A 19,529-nucleotide genomic window follows, 5' to 3' on the forward strand; every position below is an offset into this window, starting at 1 on the left:
CTCCCAAACATCGACATGTTTGAATTCTTTGTTGTCGTAAAAAAAGACTCGCATAGCCGTTCTCAGAATGTCGGCTCCACTGGCTCCGCTTTGGTAATTCGCCGCTTCATTCTTGTAGATCCCGCAAAATTTTTTGACATATATGTCGACTCGGTCAAAATGACTGCGGAGCATCTTCATGGTGCGGCGGCAGGACCGAGACGGCTTGTTCTCGTTGTAGGCGTCAGTGACCTTTTTCCAAAAACACTTGCGGGTTTATTGATTCACGACGATGGGATCGTATGGTACGCTGACCCAAGCGCTGAACAGAGTCGTCGTGTCGTTGCGGCTGTATGGATGAAGGCCTACATCCTCCTCCTCCTCGGCCGCCTCCTCCTCCTCCTCCACGACGTCGAATGCGGGGACCCCAGAGCTTCCACCGCCTTGTCCTTCTTCCGGATTGGGTTCATCCGGAAAATCCTCCCTAATTTGGGATAATCCCTGTGATTGCCCATACCTCGGGGCGGAGGGACGAGAATATGCATCCACATCAAAATAGGGTGGTTGGTACGCCGCCGGCGTCGACGAGCCTTGGGTGCCCGGCGTCGACGAACCGGAACTGGATGCACCCAAGACATTGTACATGCCCCCAGTCGCCAAACGTGTTCAAGTCATAGCCGCCGGAGTCGCCAGAGTTTCCGTCGCCGGACATTTTGAGATGAAAATTGGAGAGAAAAGAGAGATGAATTGAGAAGAATAGATGTATGTTTGTGTGTATAATGAGAATGAAAGAGGAGTATTTATAAAATAAAAAAAGAAAAAAATAATAAAAAATTAAAATTACCGTTGAACGGTACCGTTTTTTAATTTTTTTTATTAAAATCGAATTTAAAAAAATTATTTATTGTGTCAGCATGACGACGCCCACTCGCGGGCCGACGAGTGGGCGCCACGCCTAGCGCCAACGCTCGCCACGTGGCGCTGGCGCGTGACGAGACGTCTCGCCAACCCACCCTCCGGGCCGAGACGCCCGCATAGACGAGACCGAGATGGATGGCTGCATCGCTGTCTTGATGCCGTCTCGTTTCTCCGAGACAAGATAGAGACATCTTCGAGACGCGATGCGGATGGCCTTAGGCTTTAAAGTCATTTAGTCAATTTAGACTTTTCGAAGTCGTTCAACTTTTCGGAGTAGTATATACTAGAAAAAACTCGTCATATCTGGACATTTTTCCCCAACTCACCAATTTTTGCCCATTTTTGCTGCAACACTTACCAAACTCGTTAAAAATATATTTTAGTAAAAAAATAGATAAAACTAAGGAAAACCAAGATGAATTCATCAATAGGGCTGTGGTTGTTAAGAAATGAGTACGAAATGGGTAAAATGTGGTGAAGGACCCTATGAATAAATGATTAAAAATATGTTACTCTATAATATTAGGATATTAAATTAATTTGAATATAAATATTTAAATAGTATATGTATTTTAATTTTAATATTAAATTTAAATTTATTTCGCACGAAGTTATCTAAAATATAATGATTACTCCACCGTCTCCGAAGAATATGCATTTTGGGTTCGACACGGGTTTTAATGCAAAATTGATAAAGCAAGAGAGATGTATAGAGAAGAAGTAATTAAAGTATTATTAGTGGAGAATGAGTCTCGCATCATTAGAGTGAAAATAGTTTCTAAAATAGAAAAATGCATATTCTGGTGTGACGGATGAAGTATAATTCTTGTATGAATTTTTATAGTTTAATGAAATTTATATTTTAGTTAATTCATGTATCTAATTTATCATGAATTTATACAAATACTTCTTCCATCTTGTCTATATTTTTTAGTAATATGAAATTTTAAAAAGAAGTGTTAGGTGGAATAATTAGAGAAAAAAGGTGAAAAGAAAGATTTATTTTTAATTATAGAAAGTAGACATCACAAATTAAAAAAATATGGACAGCTTGAGCGAAGATAAATATGAATTGAATGATAAAACAAGATATCGACAGTTAATAAAAGGAAAATAAGTAAATAACGGTAAAAGTATATTGTTGAGATTTATGAATAGATCAGGTAATATGATTCAACTGAAAATTGATACGAATGTATTTCCCATTTCTCACACTCAACGCTGATTGATAGGTGTTGCGCGTGAGCGTCACGGCGAAAGTGGAGAGGCATCGCTGTCGTAGAGGAACCGAATTCCCTGCAAGTGTGGCCCACCTTAACCCAGTGCACCCTACCTCTCTACCCTCATCCATATCCAATCCCAAATCCCTTCTCCGCCTAAACCCTAACCCCACATGGAATCCCGCCGCGTTCCCCGCACCGTCAGCGACCCCAAGGTCCGCCAGGTCGGATTCTTCGCTCCGCCCGACCGCTCTCACTCCGGTCCCCCAGATCCCGCCTCCTCTCCGCCGCCGCTTTCCAACATTTCCCCCTCCGGCAACTCCTTGTCCCCCGTCATGATCCCGCCTCCTCGCCACCTTCCCCACCCGCAGCCGCCGCTCTCCCCTCTCCGCGCTCCCCGCGCCAATGAGACTTCGGTTCTCGTCGGTAGCTACAATCCTTCCGAGTTCTCCACCCCTTCAGGTATCGCCGATTTCTCGGAGGATCAGCTATCTCCGAGTTGGGGGCGGAAGAGTAGCTCTGGGAAATTCGCTACTTCATTGCCGTCGGGTGGATTCGGTATGGCGGCTGCTAAGAAGAATAGTGATGCTAATTCCAAACCCGGCGTTGCAGGTTCAACTTTGAGGCCTTTTTTTTTCCTTTGTGTTGTTTTGACTGAGATTTGTGAGTGATTTTGATCGGTTTCATTCGATTGTGGATCAGATGGAGGGGCGGATGCGGAAGTGCAGAAGGAGAAGGGTGCAGCTGCAGGGAAGCCTTTGAAAGAGAAGACGACAAAAGCTGAACGGCGGGCAATGCAAGAAGCACAACGTGCTGCCAAGGCTGCTACAAAAGGTAAATATGTCGTGCTTTCTTCTAGTTGGAATCTTTCCAGTTGATTGATATTTACAATTTGCATAGGTTTCCATTTAGCTTTCAAAACACAAGTTAATCTTAATTATTAGTAGTACTTTTATGCTACTAGTTTTTTAAATTCATGACCAAGGGATAATGTAGATGGATCCATCTTTACTGTAAATTAGTAATGTACCATGTCATTTGGCTTCGAACATTCCTGTAAAAGATAAGACTCATGAAGCAACTTTGACCTGGATCTTTTAACTTATATTTTAGCAATCTCTATCTTATAAATAACATAAGGTACCTCACTTAATTGTAAATAATTCATATGCTGTGGAATGTGGATAACTGGATAAGTATATACTGTATGCTTATGGAAATAAATAGCAATGGACGTGCCAAGTGTTAACAGTCTCATTTTTCTTACCACCATTTTATGTATTCAAGTGCAAACATGCGATTGGGTTGGGCCAGAGTATATTGAATGGTAGCTTCTTCTGAAAATAGAGAATCAGATGGATCTGTGATTCACGATCATGACTTAAGTGAAAGCTTATCACAGTGCTTTTGATGATCTTTCTAGGGGTTATATCATTTTTATGTTGGAACAATGAGCCTGTTAGAGAAAAGAGGCGGGGGGCTGGCACGAATAGTAAGAACAGAAAATTGATGGAAAACAGAATGTAAGGAACTGAAATAAATAATGATAAACCGACATCTAACAAGGCCCTACAGTGAATTTTCAGCCTTATACTAAATTCAAGATTCAACATTGCTCTCTAATCTATAAGGACTTATTTATAGGACTCTCAAAATACTAAAGAAACAGAGATAACATTTAAAGATAGACTTCTATACTTTTAATATTTAAAGATAAGACTTTTAGACTTCTAATAATTAACGATGGGTTTTTTCTTTTATTGTTCTAAAATAAAACTTAGATTCCGTGAGTGTACTGGACCTTTTTTGTTCCGATTTTGGGAGAAACGCATGACCCTTTTTAATGAAACGCATGACGGAGATGCGTCTTTAAGGGTGACGCATAAGGGTCATGCGTCTTTTTAACGACGCACAACCATCATGCGTCTTAGGGAGAGACGCATCTCCCTCATGCGTCTCTTAACCCATATATATGAAACCATTCTTGGTTGTTTCTCTTTTATAGAAACATCCTTGAATGTTTTATGCTTCACTTTCGATGTGGGATAAAATCATTCTTGGTTGTTTATCTTTTATAGAGTCATCCTTGAATGTTTTATGTTTCACTTTCGATGTGGGACAAAATCATTCTTGATTGTTTCTCTTTTGTAGAGACATCCTTGAATGTTTTATGTTCACTTTCGATGTGAGACAAAATCATTCTTGGTTATTTTTCTTTTATAGAGACATCCTTGAATATTTTATTTTTCACCTTCGATGTGGGACAAAATCTTTCTTGGAGAAATGCATCTTCTTTAATTTGTTGGCGTCCATCTTATAAGAATTCTAAAGTTAAGCATGTTTGGCTTGGAGAAATTGTGAAATGGATTACCTTATGGAAATGTTCAAATTCCACATGTTGTCTTGATATCGACTTTGATTTTGATATTGGTTTGGCTTCTGATTTTGACAGTTTGGCAAATGAGATTAGTCCTTCAGACGGAGATATTATTTCATAATTAATTAACCACTAGTTAATTAATCTAACGATCACAACCTTGTTGATTAATCAAGCAATGAATTAAACCTTCCATAAATTTAATTAACAATTTTCATTAACTTTTTAGCTTATTGAATCGTTAATTAAGTAATTTTACATATATTTTCGTTAATTAGTCAATGATTTCGTACAATTAAACATTAAAACACATGAAATTTTATGAGTTCATTATAAAGGCAAAAAATATCATTTCACATTTAATTTATAGAACAATCTAGTCCATCACACAATTAATTTATTTTATTCTTATTCTTATTTTACTAATCAAGCAACACTACTAAATCTTTATCTTAATTCTATATCATTTATTTTATCTTAAAGTCCATCTTGACTTAATTATTTTGACATAGCAAGACTTATTTTTTGTATTTCATTGTTGTAACCAATATAGATTTTGTTGGAGCTAAGAAGAATTAAATCTGGTTATCTCTTACTTAGAAAAGCATATACTTTCTCCATTCTATTAATTTAGAAATATTTGTTTTTTGGCATAGAATTCATATATATTTATTTAAATTAAGTGAAAAGAGAATAAAGTAAAAAAAGAAAAAATAAAGACGATGATATTTTACATTGTAAGAAATGTTTCATTTCTAATGGAATAGATAAAGTATAATTCATAGAAAAAGCATAGAGGAGTTCATTTGTGATTAAAAAATTATTGAAAATAGATTAATTCAAGAGAAATTAGTAATTTATTTTTGGCACCTTTATAAAAAAATCCCATAAAAATCAACTAATTTTTCGTTCTTGATTACAAATAAACTCACATCGAGTGCGATTGCTAAATTGTTTTATTAAAAATCATCTAATATTTTTAATTAAAAAATATATTTGATGGTAAGAATTTTGAGGCTATTAGAAAATAAAATAATATTCTATAAAATAAGAGTGTTGGACGTGATAAATGATGATCCTAAGAAAGGCAAAAGTGTTGGATGTATCTATAAAACATAAACCAACCAAAGATGATTTTGTCCCACGTCGAAAGTGAAACATAAAACATTCAATGATGTCTCTATAAAAGAGAAACAACCAAGAATGATTTTGTCCCACATCGAAAGTGAAACATAAAACATTCATGGATATCTCTATAAAAGAGAAATAACCAAGAATGGTTTTGTCCCACATCGAAAGTGAAAAATAAAACATTCATGGATGTCTTTATAAAAGAGAAACAACCAAGAATGATTTTGTCCCACATCGAAAGTGAAACATAAAACATTCAAGGATGTTTCTATAAAAGAGAAACAACCAAAAATGGTTTCATATATATGGGTTAAGAGACGCATGAGGGAGATGCGTCTCTCCCTAAGACGCATGATGGTTGTGCGTCGTTAGAAAGACGCATGACCCTTATGCGTCTCCCTTAAAGACGCATCTCCGTCATGCGTTTCATTAAAAAGAGACGCACGTGGGTCATGCGTCTCTCCCAAAATCGGAACAAAAAAAAAAGTCCAGTACACTCACGGAATCTAAGTTTTATTTTAGAACCAAAAAGAAAAAACCCAATTAACGATAGACATATGGTATTCTAATATCAATTGCAGCGTTGTTGAAACAGCCTTGTCCTCAAGCCTGGGTCACGATGCAAAAAACAACCCGAATCTTCCATGGTCAGACATCAATGTGCTTGCAAAATATTGCAGCCTACCAACACATCACCGGACACCATAGCAGGAGGTGGCTGTTTTGATGCGGAGGAAACTGGAAGGAAAACAATAGGTGGTTGTATGAAGGACAGTGGAGAGGATCGTTGCAGTGGAAAAGGTAGGTGTGGTAATTGTGGCGGCAAAACAGCGGGAACGTTTGGACCATGTGTGCTGTCGCAATTGTCGCAATCAGGGGTGGAGATGAAGGGCTGGACAGAGTCAAAGGTTTAAATTGCCGGAGGAGTGCCAACTGGTGGTGGCACGGTAACAGTTGTCAATGTTTCCATGACTTTTAGAATGGATGTCAACTCCTTGATCTAGGAGGCTGCCCAAAGTAGAAAATTGTTGCATGAATATGTCAAATTTTGATATTTGAATGGCTGCCCGTTCGTCGAGATTTGCCATGGTTGCTGCTAAACAGCTGGCTTGTTTCTCCATCGCCTTCTTTAACGCTTTAAGTTTTGCATCCATGTTTTCCGTCACCACCATTTCCACGCTCCAAATTGTTGGGACCAGAATGTAATGAACTGAAATTAATAATGATAAGCAATCTATAGGACTCTCAAAATACTAAAGAAATAAGGATAACATTTAAAGGTAGATTTCTAAACTTCTAATATTTCAGGATAATACTTCTAGATTTCTAATATTAAAGATAAACTTACAGACTTCTAGCTTTTCAACTATTGATGTGTATCAGAGCCAGTTTGTTATTTAATCTGTACCATTATATGCTCAAGACTGCATCATTCATCTATCTCATTATCTGCTGGCATCTAAGCACAGTAATTTTTCTTTCATTTATATAAACCAATCATATAAAGAACTCCTGCAATAACCCTTCTATTTAAGATATGTCATGCATGATCATGGTGTGGAACTGAGGAACTTTTTCTTGTCATTTTTCTTGCCTTGCTTAAGTTCTTCACATGATTTTTGTACGTCATCTTCTATCCTTTGCTGGGTTGTGGCTCTAGTTTCTGCTCTCCTGTAACAAAAACCCATTATGCTGGGTTACTGAATTGCATCATCCAGGTGAAGGAGGCAAGACTGCTGGAGGCAATTCAGCCAACACAACGAAGTCTGCAAAGCCAGCTCCACAAAAGAAAGACAACTCTTCAGTTGCAGCTTCTGAAAGAAAAGGTGGTGACCGTCAAACAGATAAGGATAGGAAGAAAGATGTCCCTCATCCACGGATGCAGTTTGATGATGAAAACAGAGTTGAGAAGGCAAAGAAGAGGTCTGTAGTAAAACAAGCAGAAGCCCGTAACAGAGTTGAACTCTTTAGGCATCTACCTCAGTATGAACATGGAGCAAGGCTCACTGATCTGGAATCGAAGTTCTTCCAATTAGGTCCTGTTCATCCTGCTGTGTACAAGGTATTTTGATGTCCTATATCTTACTCTTGTCCAAACTCTCTTAAGTCTTGATTGGAACAATCTCTGTTTAACGGGTCATGGGTACTGGATTTATGAGATCTGTTGTTATGTTTTCATTATACATAATAAAAAGAAAGTCCTCCTGTATTGAAACAAGTTAAAATTAATTTTAATTCTCTTTGCATAATGGCTGCGGCAACATGAACTTTTTACTCGACAGGTTGGTTTCCGATATCTGACGGGGGATATATCTGGGGGAAATGCCCGGTGCATTGCGATGCTACAAGCATTCCAAGAATCAATCAAGGATTACTCTACACCGCCTGAAAAAACCCTTATCAGAGACTTGACTTCGAAAATAAATTGTTATGTTTCCTTTCTGATAGAATGTAGACCTCTTTCAATCAGCATGGGCAATGCAATTAGGTTTCTTAAGAGAAGAATTACCAGCTTACCCTTAAACCTTTCTGAATCAGAAGCAATTACCAGTCTTGTCTCTGATATTGATCGTTTTATTAACGAGAAGATAATTCTAGCTGACAATGTTATTGTGAAGCATGCTGTAACTAAAATTAGGGATGGTGATGTTCTTCTGACATATGCATCATCTTCTGCTGTTGAAATGCTACTTTTACATGCTCATGAACTTGGAAAACGGTTTCGAGTAGTGATAGTTGATTCGCGTCCCAAGCTTGAAGGCAAAATGCTGCTTCGCAGGCTTGTGGGGAAAGGAATTAGCTGTACATACACCCATATAAACGCTGTTTCTTATGTCATGCATGAAGTAACAAGAGTTTTTCTGGGTGCATCTTCGGTGTTGGCAAATGGAACTGTTTACTCAAGAGTTGGCACAGCATGTGTTGCTATGGTTGCCCATCAGTTCCGTGTCCCTGTCCTGATATGTTGTGAAGCATACAAGTTTCATGAGAGGGTTCAACTTGATTCTATTTGCTGTAATGAACTTGGTATGAACTGTTACTTTCTGACCAGGTTGTCCATATACGAGAAGGCAGTGTAATTTGCATCGAATTCTGCACTTAATACTATGTATATTTCAGGTGACGCTGAAATGGTTTCAAGGGTTACCGGTAGAGAGGATATCAATTCTTTAGATGGTTGGACTAGTAGCGAGAATCTACAACCCTTGAACCTGCTGTAAGAATGGTTTTAATTTGGCCCATTACTTTTAGAAACTAGAATGCTATTTTGATAGCTAATTTTTGGTTTTTGTTACCAGTTATGATGCAACACCTTCCGATTATGTATCAATGATCATAACAGACTATGGCATGGTAAGTTGGGAAAAAGTTTATTTCATACTGCTTCAACTGGAACAGATTTAAATATTTATCTAGCTGAAGATATAAACTTGTCATTATAGCTCTCATTATAAAATTGCTCAAATGGACAAGTGTAGATGAATTGCTTAGTCGCTGCATTATATCCACCTTTTTAAATTCAAGAAAATAATTTATAATGGAGATTTCATGCAAATGCTGTGCTGGAGTTTCCAGATGCACACAAAGGAGTTGGGTCATATATATTGCCATTTCATGTTATTTTGCCATGAGTTGGGTCTGTTGTTGAACCATTCTCTACTTCATGTTTTGTTACTTTTTCCTTCATTTTTGTTTGAGGCCTATTTTTGTGTTTTTCTGTGTAAAAGAAGAGATCTATATGTGCATAGTTTGTGTCCAACTCTGTTTGCTTAACATGTTTATATTTATGCTTGTTTTGTTGGCCGTTAATGCAGTTCTGTTGACTAACGTTGTATGTTTTCTAGATACCGCCGACAAGTGTACCAGTTATAGTCCGAGAATATGGCAGAGAATACTTGTTGATATAGTGAAATCTAAGTGATGTCCCGATAGAATCCGGACAGTGAATGAAAAAGGCTATGTCGAACCCCCTGGTCTTATATGTCTCACCGTAATTTAGTTATCCCTGCTTTGGAATAAGGATATGCTTGTACTGTGTATCCATTAAATCTGCTATCAATTTTTGATCTGACCTTGACTGTGAAGAGCGCGAACCTTCCGCCTCTCCGGGCAGTTTTCCGAATGCTGTAATATGTCGCGAGAGTTGCAGATAGTGAACTGGTTATGATTTTTTGCCAGGAATGATTGCTTGTGGGTTGTTATGTTGAATTAGTTGGTTTATCAAGCTATATGATATTCATTTTTTGGAATATTAACAGAAATAACAGCACCCCATCTTTACATGATTTGTTATTATTTTGTTATGGCTGCTTCTTCATGTATGGAGATTGACAAACCGGTTAATATAGATATACTAAAAGTCTATTTTAGACTTTTACACTGTTTTATGATTAAAGTCCTAAACAATATGTTCAATACTAAATTTCAATTTACTGACGCGTTGTGTCGATGATTTAGGAATGTACACAAGGTGTTTGAGTAGATGTTTATAAGACGCATTTGTGTGCTCAGCATATGAATTAATTGATCTTTTTGGTCTCGACATGTTTAAATTGAACTTTTTAGTCTGGCCAACTTCGTCCAAAAAGGACCAAAATTGGCCTGGGCCATATTGTACGGGACCGAACTACCGACGCAAACATATTGTTTAGGACTTGAATAAAAAACAACTGTTTGTATAAATGCGACTTTTAGCAGCGAAAAAAGTCAGTGCAGTCGATATGTTTGTATCTAGGCTACTCTAGTCCAAGTCAAAGATCGAAAACCGGCTTTCCTGTGTTGTTGAGTTTATCACCGTTTCTGTACACAGGGGATTGAACTCCAAGAATCACAAAACCGGCTAAAACCACAGTTAAAACACCCATTGAATTTATCAGAATGGCTTCAGCTGAATAGCGAGATATTGTCCCATGTGTTTGAAGGGATGTCGCCCTCGCTAGAAAACCAGTCATGCAGGTAATAACAGAAAGACCATAGATGTAGTGTCCCATAAATCCATGCCAAGGTAACAAGCTAGCTCGACCGTTTCTTGATCCCCCGGGATAATAGAAGGTTAAAAATCCGAGAGTCCACTGCGAAATAAAATTAATGATCAATTTCTCAGATCACAGACTTTATTAAGTGCCAAGTTGCAAAAGCTAAGGTTTTAAGACAGTCATCAGAGTACACTGATCTATTAAGCGTACCTGAATTCCAAACAAGAAAAGCGACAGAAGGCCCAGCAATGAGTGGAGGCTATAGAAATTTTCTTTGCCCCTCTCAATACGATTCTTCCACACAACAACTACTCCGATGACACCCAAAAGGAAGACAAGGAATTGGAGGGACAGATGAATCAGTTTCTTAAAACCTTTTGTTCCTGGCAGAGTCTTGTATGCTAGCATGGCTGGAAAAATCTATGACAAGCACTTAAAGAAATAATTCTAAAAGTCCAATACTGGTAAGTAGATCATCTATTTCTGTACATATAAAAAGGCATTTTCCCAAACAAAATTAAAAATACAATACAATAGATAGGAGAAACTAAGATATGGACTCAATTGTAAGTTGCTTCTTTGTCATGCGGGATGGAACAAAATACAAAATGTAGACTGTGTTTCTTGAGGTATATAACGAGTTAAACACAAAAATTTATATTCTACAATATTTCAAAGAATTGGATGCAGTCCTTAAAATACAAGGAAAGGCTCTAGCAGCACAATCCTTGTGGGAGCACTTACGTACTACTACTATTTAGGATTGACTATATACATAATACATGATTGAGTAAATTTATCTTCATCACTAGAATTTGTCCAATCTTACCCCTTTCAATTGAATACTCCGTATTTAACAAGCAAGTTAGCTCGAATTATAGAAACTATCACGGACTTATATCCCAAAGTTCCATTTCCAATTCATCTATGTAAATATTATAATTGTCTATAATATTGTTATATAGTACTATTATCTGCTAAACGTGAATAGTAAATGACCCATAGAATATATGATTAAGTGATTGTGTATGTGGGAACAATGCATATGAATTACAAGGATGTAATTAAGTGATTGTATGTTAATCAATCAAAACCATGCTTCAATTTCACTCTAACTTTATTGGAGCCACCATAGCTTAGGAAATTCGCTTGACACACAGATGATGGATAAATTTACTGAAAGACATTACTTATACCTTCGCCATTGAGAACCACAAGGCCAATCAGCAGCACTACAGGATGAACCTAAACAGGTAAATACACAACTTATCACATTCACGACTCAATCAAGGCAGTTTATAACAGGATTTATCATCACGAATAATCAAGAGAGGGAGTTTACATTAAAAATTTGGTTTCTATCATCGGAGACGAGAGCCATTCCACCTCTGAAATGAAAGGTCCATATTAATACCAATGCAGCAAGGGCGACGCCGAGAATTCTCACCACCGCAAAGATCGGGAACCGTACCACCGGAGCAGCCATTGGAAGATTTTGGATCGAGCGAAACAAGGTTTCTGATGCAAATAATCCAAATTGGGGGTTTTTGCTAGTTTGAATTTGACTGAGCCGATTTTGACTTTCTAACGTGCTATCTATTAGGATTAGACGTAACCGCTGATCCGATTCGGTTCAGAACTGGACCGGGTTCAATAGGTTCAGATGTAACAGCATTCCGGTTTATCCTTTGGTTACGAATGCAATACATAAGGAAATTGGGAAACATAGCATGCTTTTGCTCTCTTCATTGCTTCACACAAGCTGAGCAAAAGATTACATCTCAATCGGAAGAGATGGGGAGCGGGGAAGGAGAGGATACGCAGAAGTTGAAGCGGATTGCGGCGGCGGCTTTCGATTACGACAACGACTCACGCTGGGTGGATTATTGGTCGAATATTCTCATTCCGCCGCACTTGGCCTCCCGCAATGACGTCGTAGACCACTACAAGCGCAAGTTCTACCAGCGTTACATCGTACGATCTCTGTTCTTTGTGATTTTGCGCCAGGGTTTTATTTGGATTTTAATTATTTTCCACCGATTGAACCTTTGTTGATTGTACTGAACACTAATCCGGATTTTGAAAATTTTAGGCCCTTTTCAAACTGTTTTACTTGATAAGTTCCGATTTTTATCATTTTGGGCTTCAGGTTTTCGTCCTCGACTTCCTTCATTGTGTCATTTGAGTGTAGTCCAAAGGCATTGGATTGAGTATTTGAATGATAAGATGGTCAAACAAGTTTAGAATTAATCAATCCATCAAAGTATATGGTAGATTTGGTTGGATTTTTTTATCTATTCATCCTATCACTCAAATTTAATGCTAGGGGAGCCTTATTTTTCTATGGTCATTTGGGAATTAGATATGTAGAGACAACATTTAGTGGCTTGTTGGTTGTACTTGATGTTTTATAGCCCTGTAGCATATTTATTTGTTTTTGATCACTCAGGATCCTGATCTAGTTGTCGAGGGAATGACTACCAGCAGTTCTTCCCAGTCGGGAACGACATCAAAATCACCACAGCAATCCTCATCAACAACTGCTAGCACCAGCGATACTCGCGAAAGGAGTTCAGGTCTCAGTCACAGTTGCCACCTTTAGCCTAGGATGAGATTGAAATTTTGCTTTGTTTCAGTGTCATCAGTCTCAGAAGCTAGTTATTCTTTGATTTGAAACCTATCTAAAATCATCTAGGGTCCTCTGGTAGAACATCGGGGGCACCAACTACTCCACCTACCAATTCTACATCGCTGCGTTGGGATAAGCAATCAATTCAATTTTCTGCCAATGCTTGGGTATGTTAGATTCCTTAGTATTAAGATGTGAATGACTTCAAGATCTTTAAGCTGATGGGGTTTGCTGCTAGTTTTGAGGTGCAGTATTGTTTTAGTATTTCATGTTGATTAATATTTTATCTGGCAGGTCTTTGCTGTGGCAGTCATTGCCATTTTCCCACTTGTTCCGAGGAGCCTCTCAAATCGGGCATACCGACTCTCCTTTTTTGGAACTGCATGTTCTTCCTTGTACTCATTGTATTCACTATATGGGGTAAAGTTGTAGATATGCCCATGTTCCAAAATATGTCATCTTATCTGTAATGCTCAAGATTATTTGTAAGAGCACCATTTTATGCTTGGTATAATCATTCCATCTTCGCAGAAACCTAGAGCATGGAACTTGCAGGCTTTGCAAGTGTGGTTCCAGTCGGTCTTAGCATCCAAAGATTTTATGTATTCAGTCTACTGCCTTATATTCGTCAGTTCACATCCATGTCTCAAATGTTAGTCCAACCTAGTACTTGTTTCTGTTTTTATCTATGTTGTGTTATTATATATATGATGCTTCTCTTCAATGTAAATAAGTCGGATCTTTAATTCTGGGCAGTTGCTTTACTTCCTATAATCTGTCGGGCCCTTGAGTATGTTGCAAAGTTCCTGAGGCGTAACTTTAGTAGATCAACCTTGTACAGGTAAGAAATCCTGTATTTTTCTTAAAGTTGTATGTAGTGCACTTTATTAGCTATAACTGTCACGTGTCCTGCTTTGCAATGCAAACTATGAAACAAGATGCGATTTATATCATTTTCTTGAAAGTATTTTGGGCCATAGTCCACCAAATCTATTTTCTTGCTTGTGCTTCTCGACATGCATCTCACAGATTATGCAAAATGTGAAAACGCACTATATAGTGATTTTAGGTAAATTCTGTAAATCCGTATTTTATAGATATCATTACCATGTGATTACCATCATCAGTACTTGCTATCTTTATGATAGTTATATTAGTGGATATTCAATTGTCTTGTGAATTGTCCAGTACATGCCTACAGGGTCAAGTGGTAACTGGTAAGGAAATGTAAGAAAAGCTTGGTAAGTTAATATCAGATGGTATTTGTTCTTTTCCTTATAGCTTTTATAAGCTAGCGTAATAGGGGGGGGGATTACTCACAAGATTTTATTGAAGCCATAGAGAGTCCGGCCTTCTAAATTCAAAGTCTCTTGGGTAGCCCTCCCCTGCTCTTATGGCATTGAATATTCTTTCGTTGTTTTTTTTGTTTACCCAGTGCTCTCTGAAAGAGATGGTGCTGTTTTGATGCATGTCACACACTTGTCATTTTAGGAGGCTGTTTCTTGGACATGTTTGTAACTTATTTGCTGGGACTTTTACAGGAAATACTTGGAAGATGCTTGCATTTGGGTAGAATCCAATACAACTACCCTTAGTATTCTCTCCTCACAAGCTGAAATTGCGCTGGGGTTCCTTCAGATTATATCTTTGTTATCGTCAGTACTTCTAATTTCCCTTCGTCTTCAATTTATATCTGTTGATAGTTTTTCTCTGAAAATGGTGATTAAACTCTCGTTGCTTGCCGTGATTTATTCTTCCTCGTCACAAATTTGATTTCCAGGTGGCAACGCAACATTATACAAGCATTTATTTACTGGCAGGTGATAACCCCCCTCTATATTTTACTATCTTGTTTTGGGATTCGAAACTTGTTTTACTACGAGTCAACTTCGGCTAACAACAATGACTGCAATAATTTGTTTTAAACTCTCTCTTTTCTAGTTCATGGGTCCTCTACCAGCAGGGGTGGAACACATAAGTTGGCTAGTTCTTATGGTTTTGTGTTTCTGCAAATAGTATATAATGCATCAAGTTATATCTCTCATGTTGTCATCCTCATTTAGGAGGCTTTAGACTGGTTTTTGGGTCGGTGGTACCTATAGCTGATATTTCTCAAAGAGAGACCGCAATAGTATTCTACAGCCACACTGCAGTAAACTATCAGCTAGTATTTGTTTTCTGCTTTAGTAAAGTCGTTAACATATAGACGGTTTATTTTACCGAATGCTGCTTTTTATAATCAAATTTGTGTAGAAGCTCATACAATGTTTGTAATATCTTTGTTTGTCAGCTACTGAAGCTTATGTACCATGCTCCTGCCACTGCTAGCTACCACAGAAGCGCATGGTCTAACATTGGGCAAAAAACGAATCCATTGATCCAGCGCTATGCCCCATTTTTGAACACTCCAATGGCCACCACTCGGAAATGGTGGTTAAGGTGAAGCCACTCAGACATGGTGTGTGATTCGAAAGCATCCACACCACAAGTTTGTGTTTTTGGGTAAAAGCAGTTGGGTTGGACTAAACTTACTCAGCAGTGGCAACTAATAATGTCTTTAAGACCTGCCTTCTTTTAGCTCTCAGTTAGGCAGTTACTGATATGAATTTATTAGAATGGATATTATTCCAGTTCGTTTTGCAGCTTTATTTTAGAATCAATCCTTTCTTGTGGTTTATTGTGTAGCTTTTTACTTAGAGATGGTTATATTCATTTGGCACACTATATTAGGATTGCTTTATACATGTAATGTTAGCAGCTATGTGGAATTTAAATTGCTATTTAAAATAATATAATAAAATGTTAAAGTAAAAGGTAATGCATGGCTAAAGGTTTTGGGTTTGAATTCAAAATTTCTATCTTTTACAAGAAAAAAAAAGTTATGGGTTGCAGTATTGTGGTTGATGATTTCGTTTAACCAAGATCTTGCCGAATTCTTTTATACATGTATTTGTTTGAATTCTTTGTGTCAAATTTAGTTTTCTCCATGAACATGAGTAGCTAAACCCTTCTTGTAGAATTTTTGGTAATGATGCACTAATTTCATAGTACTAGTTTTTATCTAATTGATTTTGTTCTTACTTGCTCTTGTAGTTGTTTGATTATTCTTGAGTTTATTCCTTCAATTGCTTGATCACCACTTGATTGTGTACGGACATCGGTTAGCCCAAGTAAGGCATAAGTTGACCCCGGGTTTGGGCCAACATATAAAGATCCAGGCCATCATAATTAATCACAACCGACCAGGCCCATTGGTTAATTCACATGCCCAATCATAATAGGTCCACATATCAAATACATCCACAACTGTGGTCTCTACGGAGAGCCATTTCTTAATTATTCATAGGCTCCACATCACTTTTAATTATTTTTTATTTCAATCTCTTAACTATTCATGGGTTTCACTATTTCATTTATTCTTTATTTTGTTTTTTCCAACCAATTTAATTTCAAGCATTTGCAGCCAGACGTTCAAGTATTCGTCGAAAAGATTGATTTTGATGAGAATCATGTACGCTATTGAGTGACGACAAAAATGACGTACATATAATGTTGAAGTTTGGCAAATTTTGCCATCCCACATCGGTGGGTATAGGAATTAGTTTGGGGGAGAGTTGCCTATAAAAGGAACTCTCCTGCCCCATTTTGTAATCCATCCCAAATTTGTATTCTCTTCTCCGTCTATATATAAGCGGGCTCTGCAGAGGGTGCTCGGAGACGTAGGCAATTTGGCCGAACTCCGTTATCAAAGTTTCGGGTGTGTTCTTTCTTTATTATTTATTTTGTTCCGCATTTATTTCTGGCTTTATTTTCTGTTGGGATATTGTATTCAATATTATTTGCGGGTTTGGTAGTAGTGTTTTGTACGGTTCTTTTGGGTGTTTTTATATTGTGATAAATACACCGACTGATAAATTCTGTTAGGAATCTGGTATTTAAGAGGGACAGTGTCCTCGCCAGTCTTTCTAAAGAATTTATTTGGAGAAGTAGTTTTATCGAGTAGACCCCATTGGGTTATCTCTGAAATTACTGAATCGGTTCATTTCACTATTTGAGAGAAAATTACCCGGTTTTCTCAACAAGTGGTATCAGAGCCCAAGGTTCGTCCTTGGTTCTATTTGTTTGTAATATTGAATACTTTATTTTGAGTCTGTAATGGCGGGTAATGATCAAGAAAACAAGGCTAGTTCTTCGTCATCGTGGTCGAGGTTTCCACTGTCAAATATGAAATTGACGGTGGAGATATTTGACGGTACTGGCCATTTTGGTATGTGGCAGGGGGGGTTCTAGACTCTCTTTTCCAGCAGGGTCTTGACATTGCCATTGAAGAAAAGAAACCAGAAGATATAGATGATAAAGATTGGAGTACCATAAATCGGTTAGCTTGTGGAACAATTCGGTCGTGTCTGTCCAGGGAGCAGAAGTATGCTGTCAAGAATGAGACTTCTGCACATAGATTGTGGAAGACACTGGAGGACAAATTTCTGAAGAAGAGTGGTCAGAATAAGCTCCTTATGAAGAAAAGGTTGTTCCGATTTGAATACCGACCAGGTACCACTATGAATGAACACATTACTTTGTTTAACCAATTAGTAGCAGACCTGCTAAATTTAGATGTGAAATTTGAGGATGAGGATCTGGCATTGATGTTGTTGTCGTCTCTACCTGATGAATTTGAACATCTGGAGACCACATTACTCCACGGTAAAGAGAATGTGTCTTTAGATACTGTATGTTCTGCTTCGTATAGTCATGAATTGCGAAAGTCAGATAAAATGAAAGGCAAAGCAGTTACAGATGAAGCATTAGTGGCAAGAGGTCGTCAACAAGGCCGATCAAAGGAGAGAAGAGGAAGGTCCAAATCGAAAAAACGAGCTGCCAAAGATGAGTGTGCTTTCTGTTATGAGAAATGACATTGGAAGAAAGACTGCCCAAAGTTGAAGAAGAAAGAAAAGGCTTCGCAAGATGCAAATGTTGCTGAATGCAAAAATGATGCGGAGTCAGATTGTTCTTTGACGGTTTCACCTTCAACATCGCATCCAGACGAGTGGATATTGGATTCAGGTTGCACCTATCATATGTGTCCCATCAGGGAGTGGTTCTTTGATTTCGAAGAACTCAATGGTGGACTTGTTTACATAGGAAACGACAGTCCATGTAAGACAGACGGGATAGGCTCAATCAAGCTACGGAATCAGGATGGATCCACCAGAATTTTGAAGGATGTGCGGTACGTGCCCCAGTTGAAGAAGAATCTCATCTCATTGGGGGCCTTAGAATCTAAAGGCCTAGTTGTGATGATACGAGATGGAATTCTTAAAGCAACTTCAGGAGCATTGGTGATGCTGAAAGGTGTGAGGAAGAACAATTTGTATTACTATCAAGGTAGTACAATTGTTGGGACAGTAGCAACTGCAACTTCGAGTAACAAGAAGGATGCAGAGGCGACGAAGCTTTGGCATTTGCGATTGGGACATGCTGGTGAGAGATCATTGCAAATTCTCGCCAAGCAAAGATTATTGAAAGGTACGAAGTCTTGCAAATTAGAGTTTTGCGAGCATTGTGTTCTGGGAAAACAACGAAGAGTGAAATTTGGCACTGCAATCCATAATACGAACGGAATTCTGGATTACGTGCACTCAGATGTGTGGGGACCTGCCAAGACTCCGTCACTTGGAGGTAGACACTATTTTGTCACTTTTGTTGATGATTTTTCCAGGAGAGTTTGGGTGTACACTATGAAGAGCAAAAATGAAGTCCTTGGGATTTTTCTGAAATGGAAAGCTCAAGTTGAAAATCAGATGGGGAGGAAGATCAAGGTTCTCCGATCTGACAACGGTGGAGAATACAAGAGTGATCCTTTCCAAGATGTATGCCAGGAGTGTGGTATAGTTCGGCACTTCACAGTGAGAAATACACCACAACAAAATGAAGTGTCAGAGCGTATGAATCGAACACTAGTGGAGAAAGTTCGTTGTATGCTGTCTAATGCTGGGCTAGACAGAAAATTTTGGGCTGAGGCCATCACATACGCTCAACACATTGTCAATCGTTTGCAATGTTGCAAATAGCGGGCTATAGCGCCGATATAGCGCCGCTATAGCTGCTGAAGCAAGCCACCGCGAAGATATCCTCTGTATTGGATATACGGGCGCTAAAATCGCTAAAGCGAGCTATAGCGCCGCTAATGTACGATAGCGTAGCGGTGTCGATAGCTGCGCTATGCTTTTTTTTGTTGCAACAGGCCAAACGTCAAGCCGGATTAAAAAATTGGCCCAAAAGTAGCCCACTACGTGCAT

At 38.3% G+C, this 19,529-nt stretch overlaps 3 protein-coding genes across 3 annotated transcripts; 2 read left to right on the plus strand and 1 right to left on the minus strand.

The window, feature by feature from the left end:
- Nucleotides 1-2,135: 2,135 nt before the first annotated feature.
- LOC121744524 (translation initiation factor eIF-2B subunit delta-like) lies at nt 2,136-9,877 on the plus strand. Its single transcript, XM_042138088.1, has 7 exons — nt 2,136-2,729; nt 2,820-2,951; nt 7,344-7,687; nt 7,908-8,652; nt 8,746-8,842; nt 8,925-8,979; nt 9,471-9,877. The coding sequence occupies exons 1-7, from the start codon at nt 2,291-2,293 to the stop codon at nt 9,531-9,533; spliced, it is 1,875 nt and encodes a 624-aa protein (XP_041994022.1). The 5' UTR covers nt 2,136-2,290; the 3' UTR covers nt 9,534-9,877.
- A 403-nt stretch (nt 9,878-10,280) lies between these two features.
- LOC121745313 (transmembrane ascorbate ferrireductase 2-like) lies at nt 10,281-12,185 on the minus strand. The gene is made up of 4 exons (XM_042139163.1): nt 11,944-12,185; nt 11,798-11,846; nt 10,812-11,011; nt 10,281-10,697 (listed from the first exon to the last, which is right to left on the minus strand). Exons 1-4 carry the CDS (start codon nt 12,085-12,087, stop codon nt 10,377-10,379), a joined length of 714 nt encoding a protein of 237 aa, XP_041995097.1. The 5' UTR covers nt 12,088-12,185; the 3' UTR covers nt 10,281-10,376.
- Nucleotides 12,186-12,310: 125 nt separating this feature from the next.
- LOC121745312 lies at nt 12,311-15,907 on the plus strand. The gene is made up of 9 exons (XM_042139162.1): nt 12,311-12,575; nt 13,051-13,177; nt 13,297-13,397; nt 13,525-13,650; nt 13,762-13,882; nt 13,987-14,071; nt 14,772-14,885; nt 15,011-15,050; nt 15,521-15,907. The coding sequence occupies exons 1-9, from the start codon at nt 12,396-12,398 to the stop codon at nt 15,671-15,673; spliced, it is 1,047 nt and encodes a 348-aa protein (XP_041995096.1). The 5' UTR covers nt 12,311-12,395; the 3' UTR covers nt 15,674-15,907.
- The last annotated feature ends 3,622 nt before the right edge of the window (nt 15,908-19,529 follow it).

The sequence above is a fragment of the Salvia splendens genome, chromosome 8, assembly GCF_004379255.2.
Source record: "Salvia splendens isolate huo1 chromosome 8, SspV2, whole genome shotgun sequence".
NCBI lineage: Eukaryota > Viridiplantae > Streptophyta > Magnoliopsida > Lamiales > Lamiaceae > Salvia > Salvia splendens.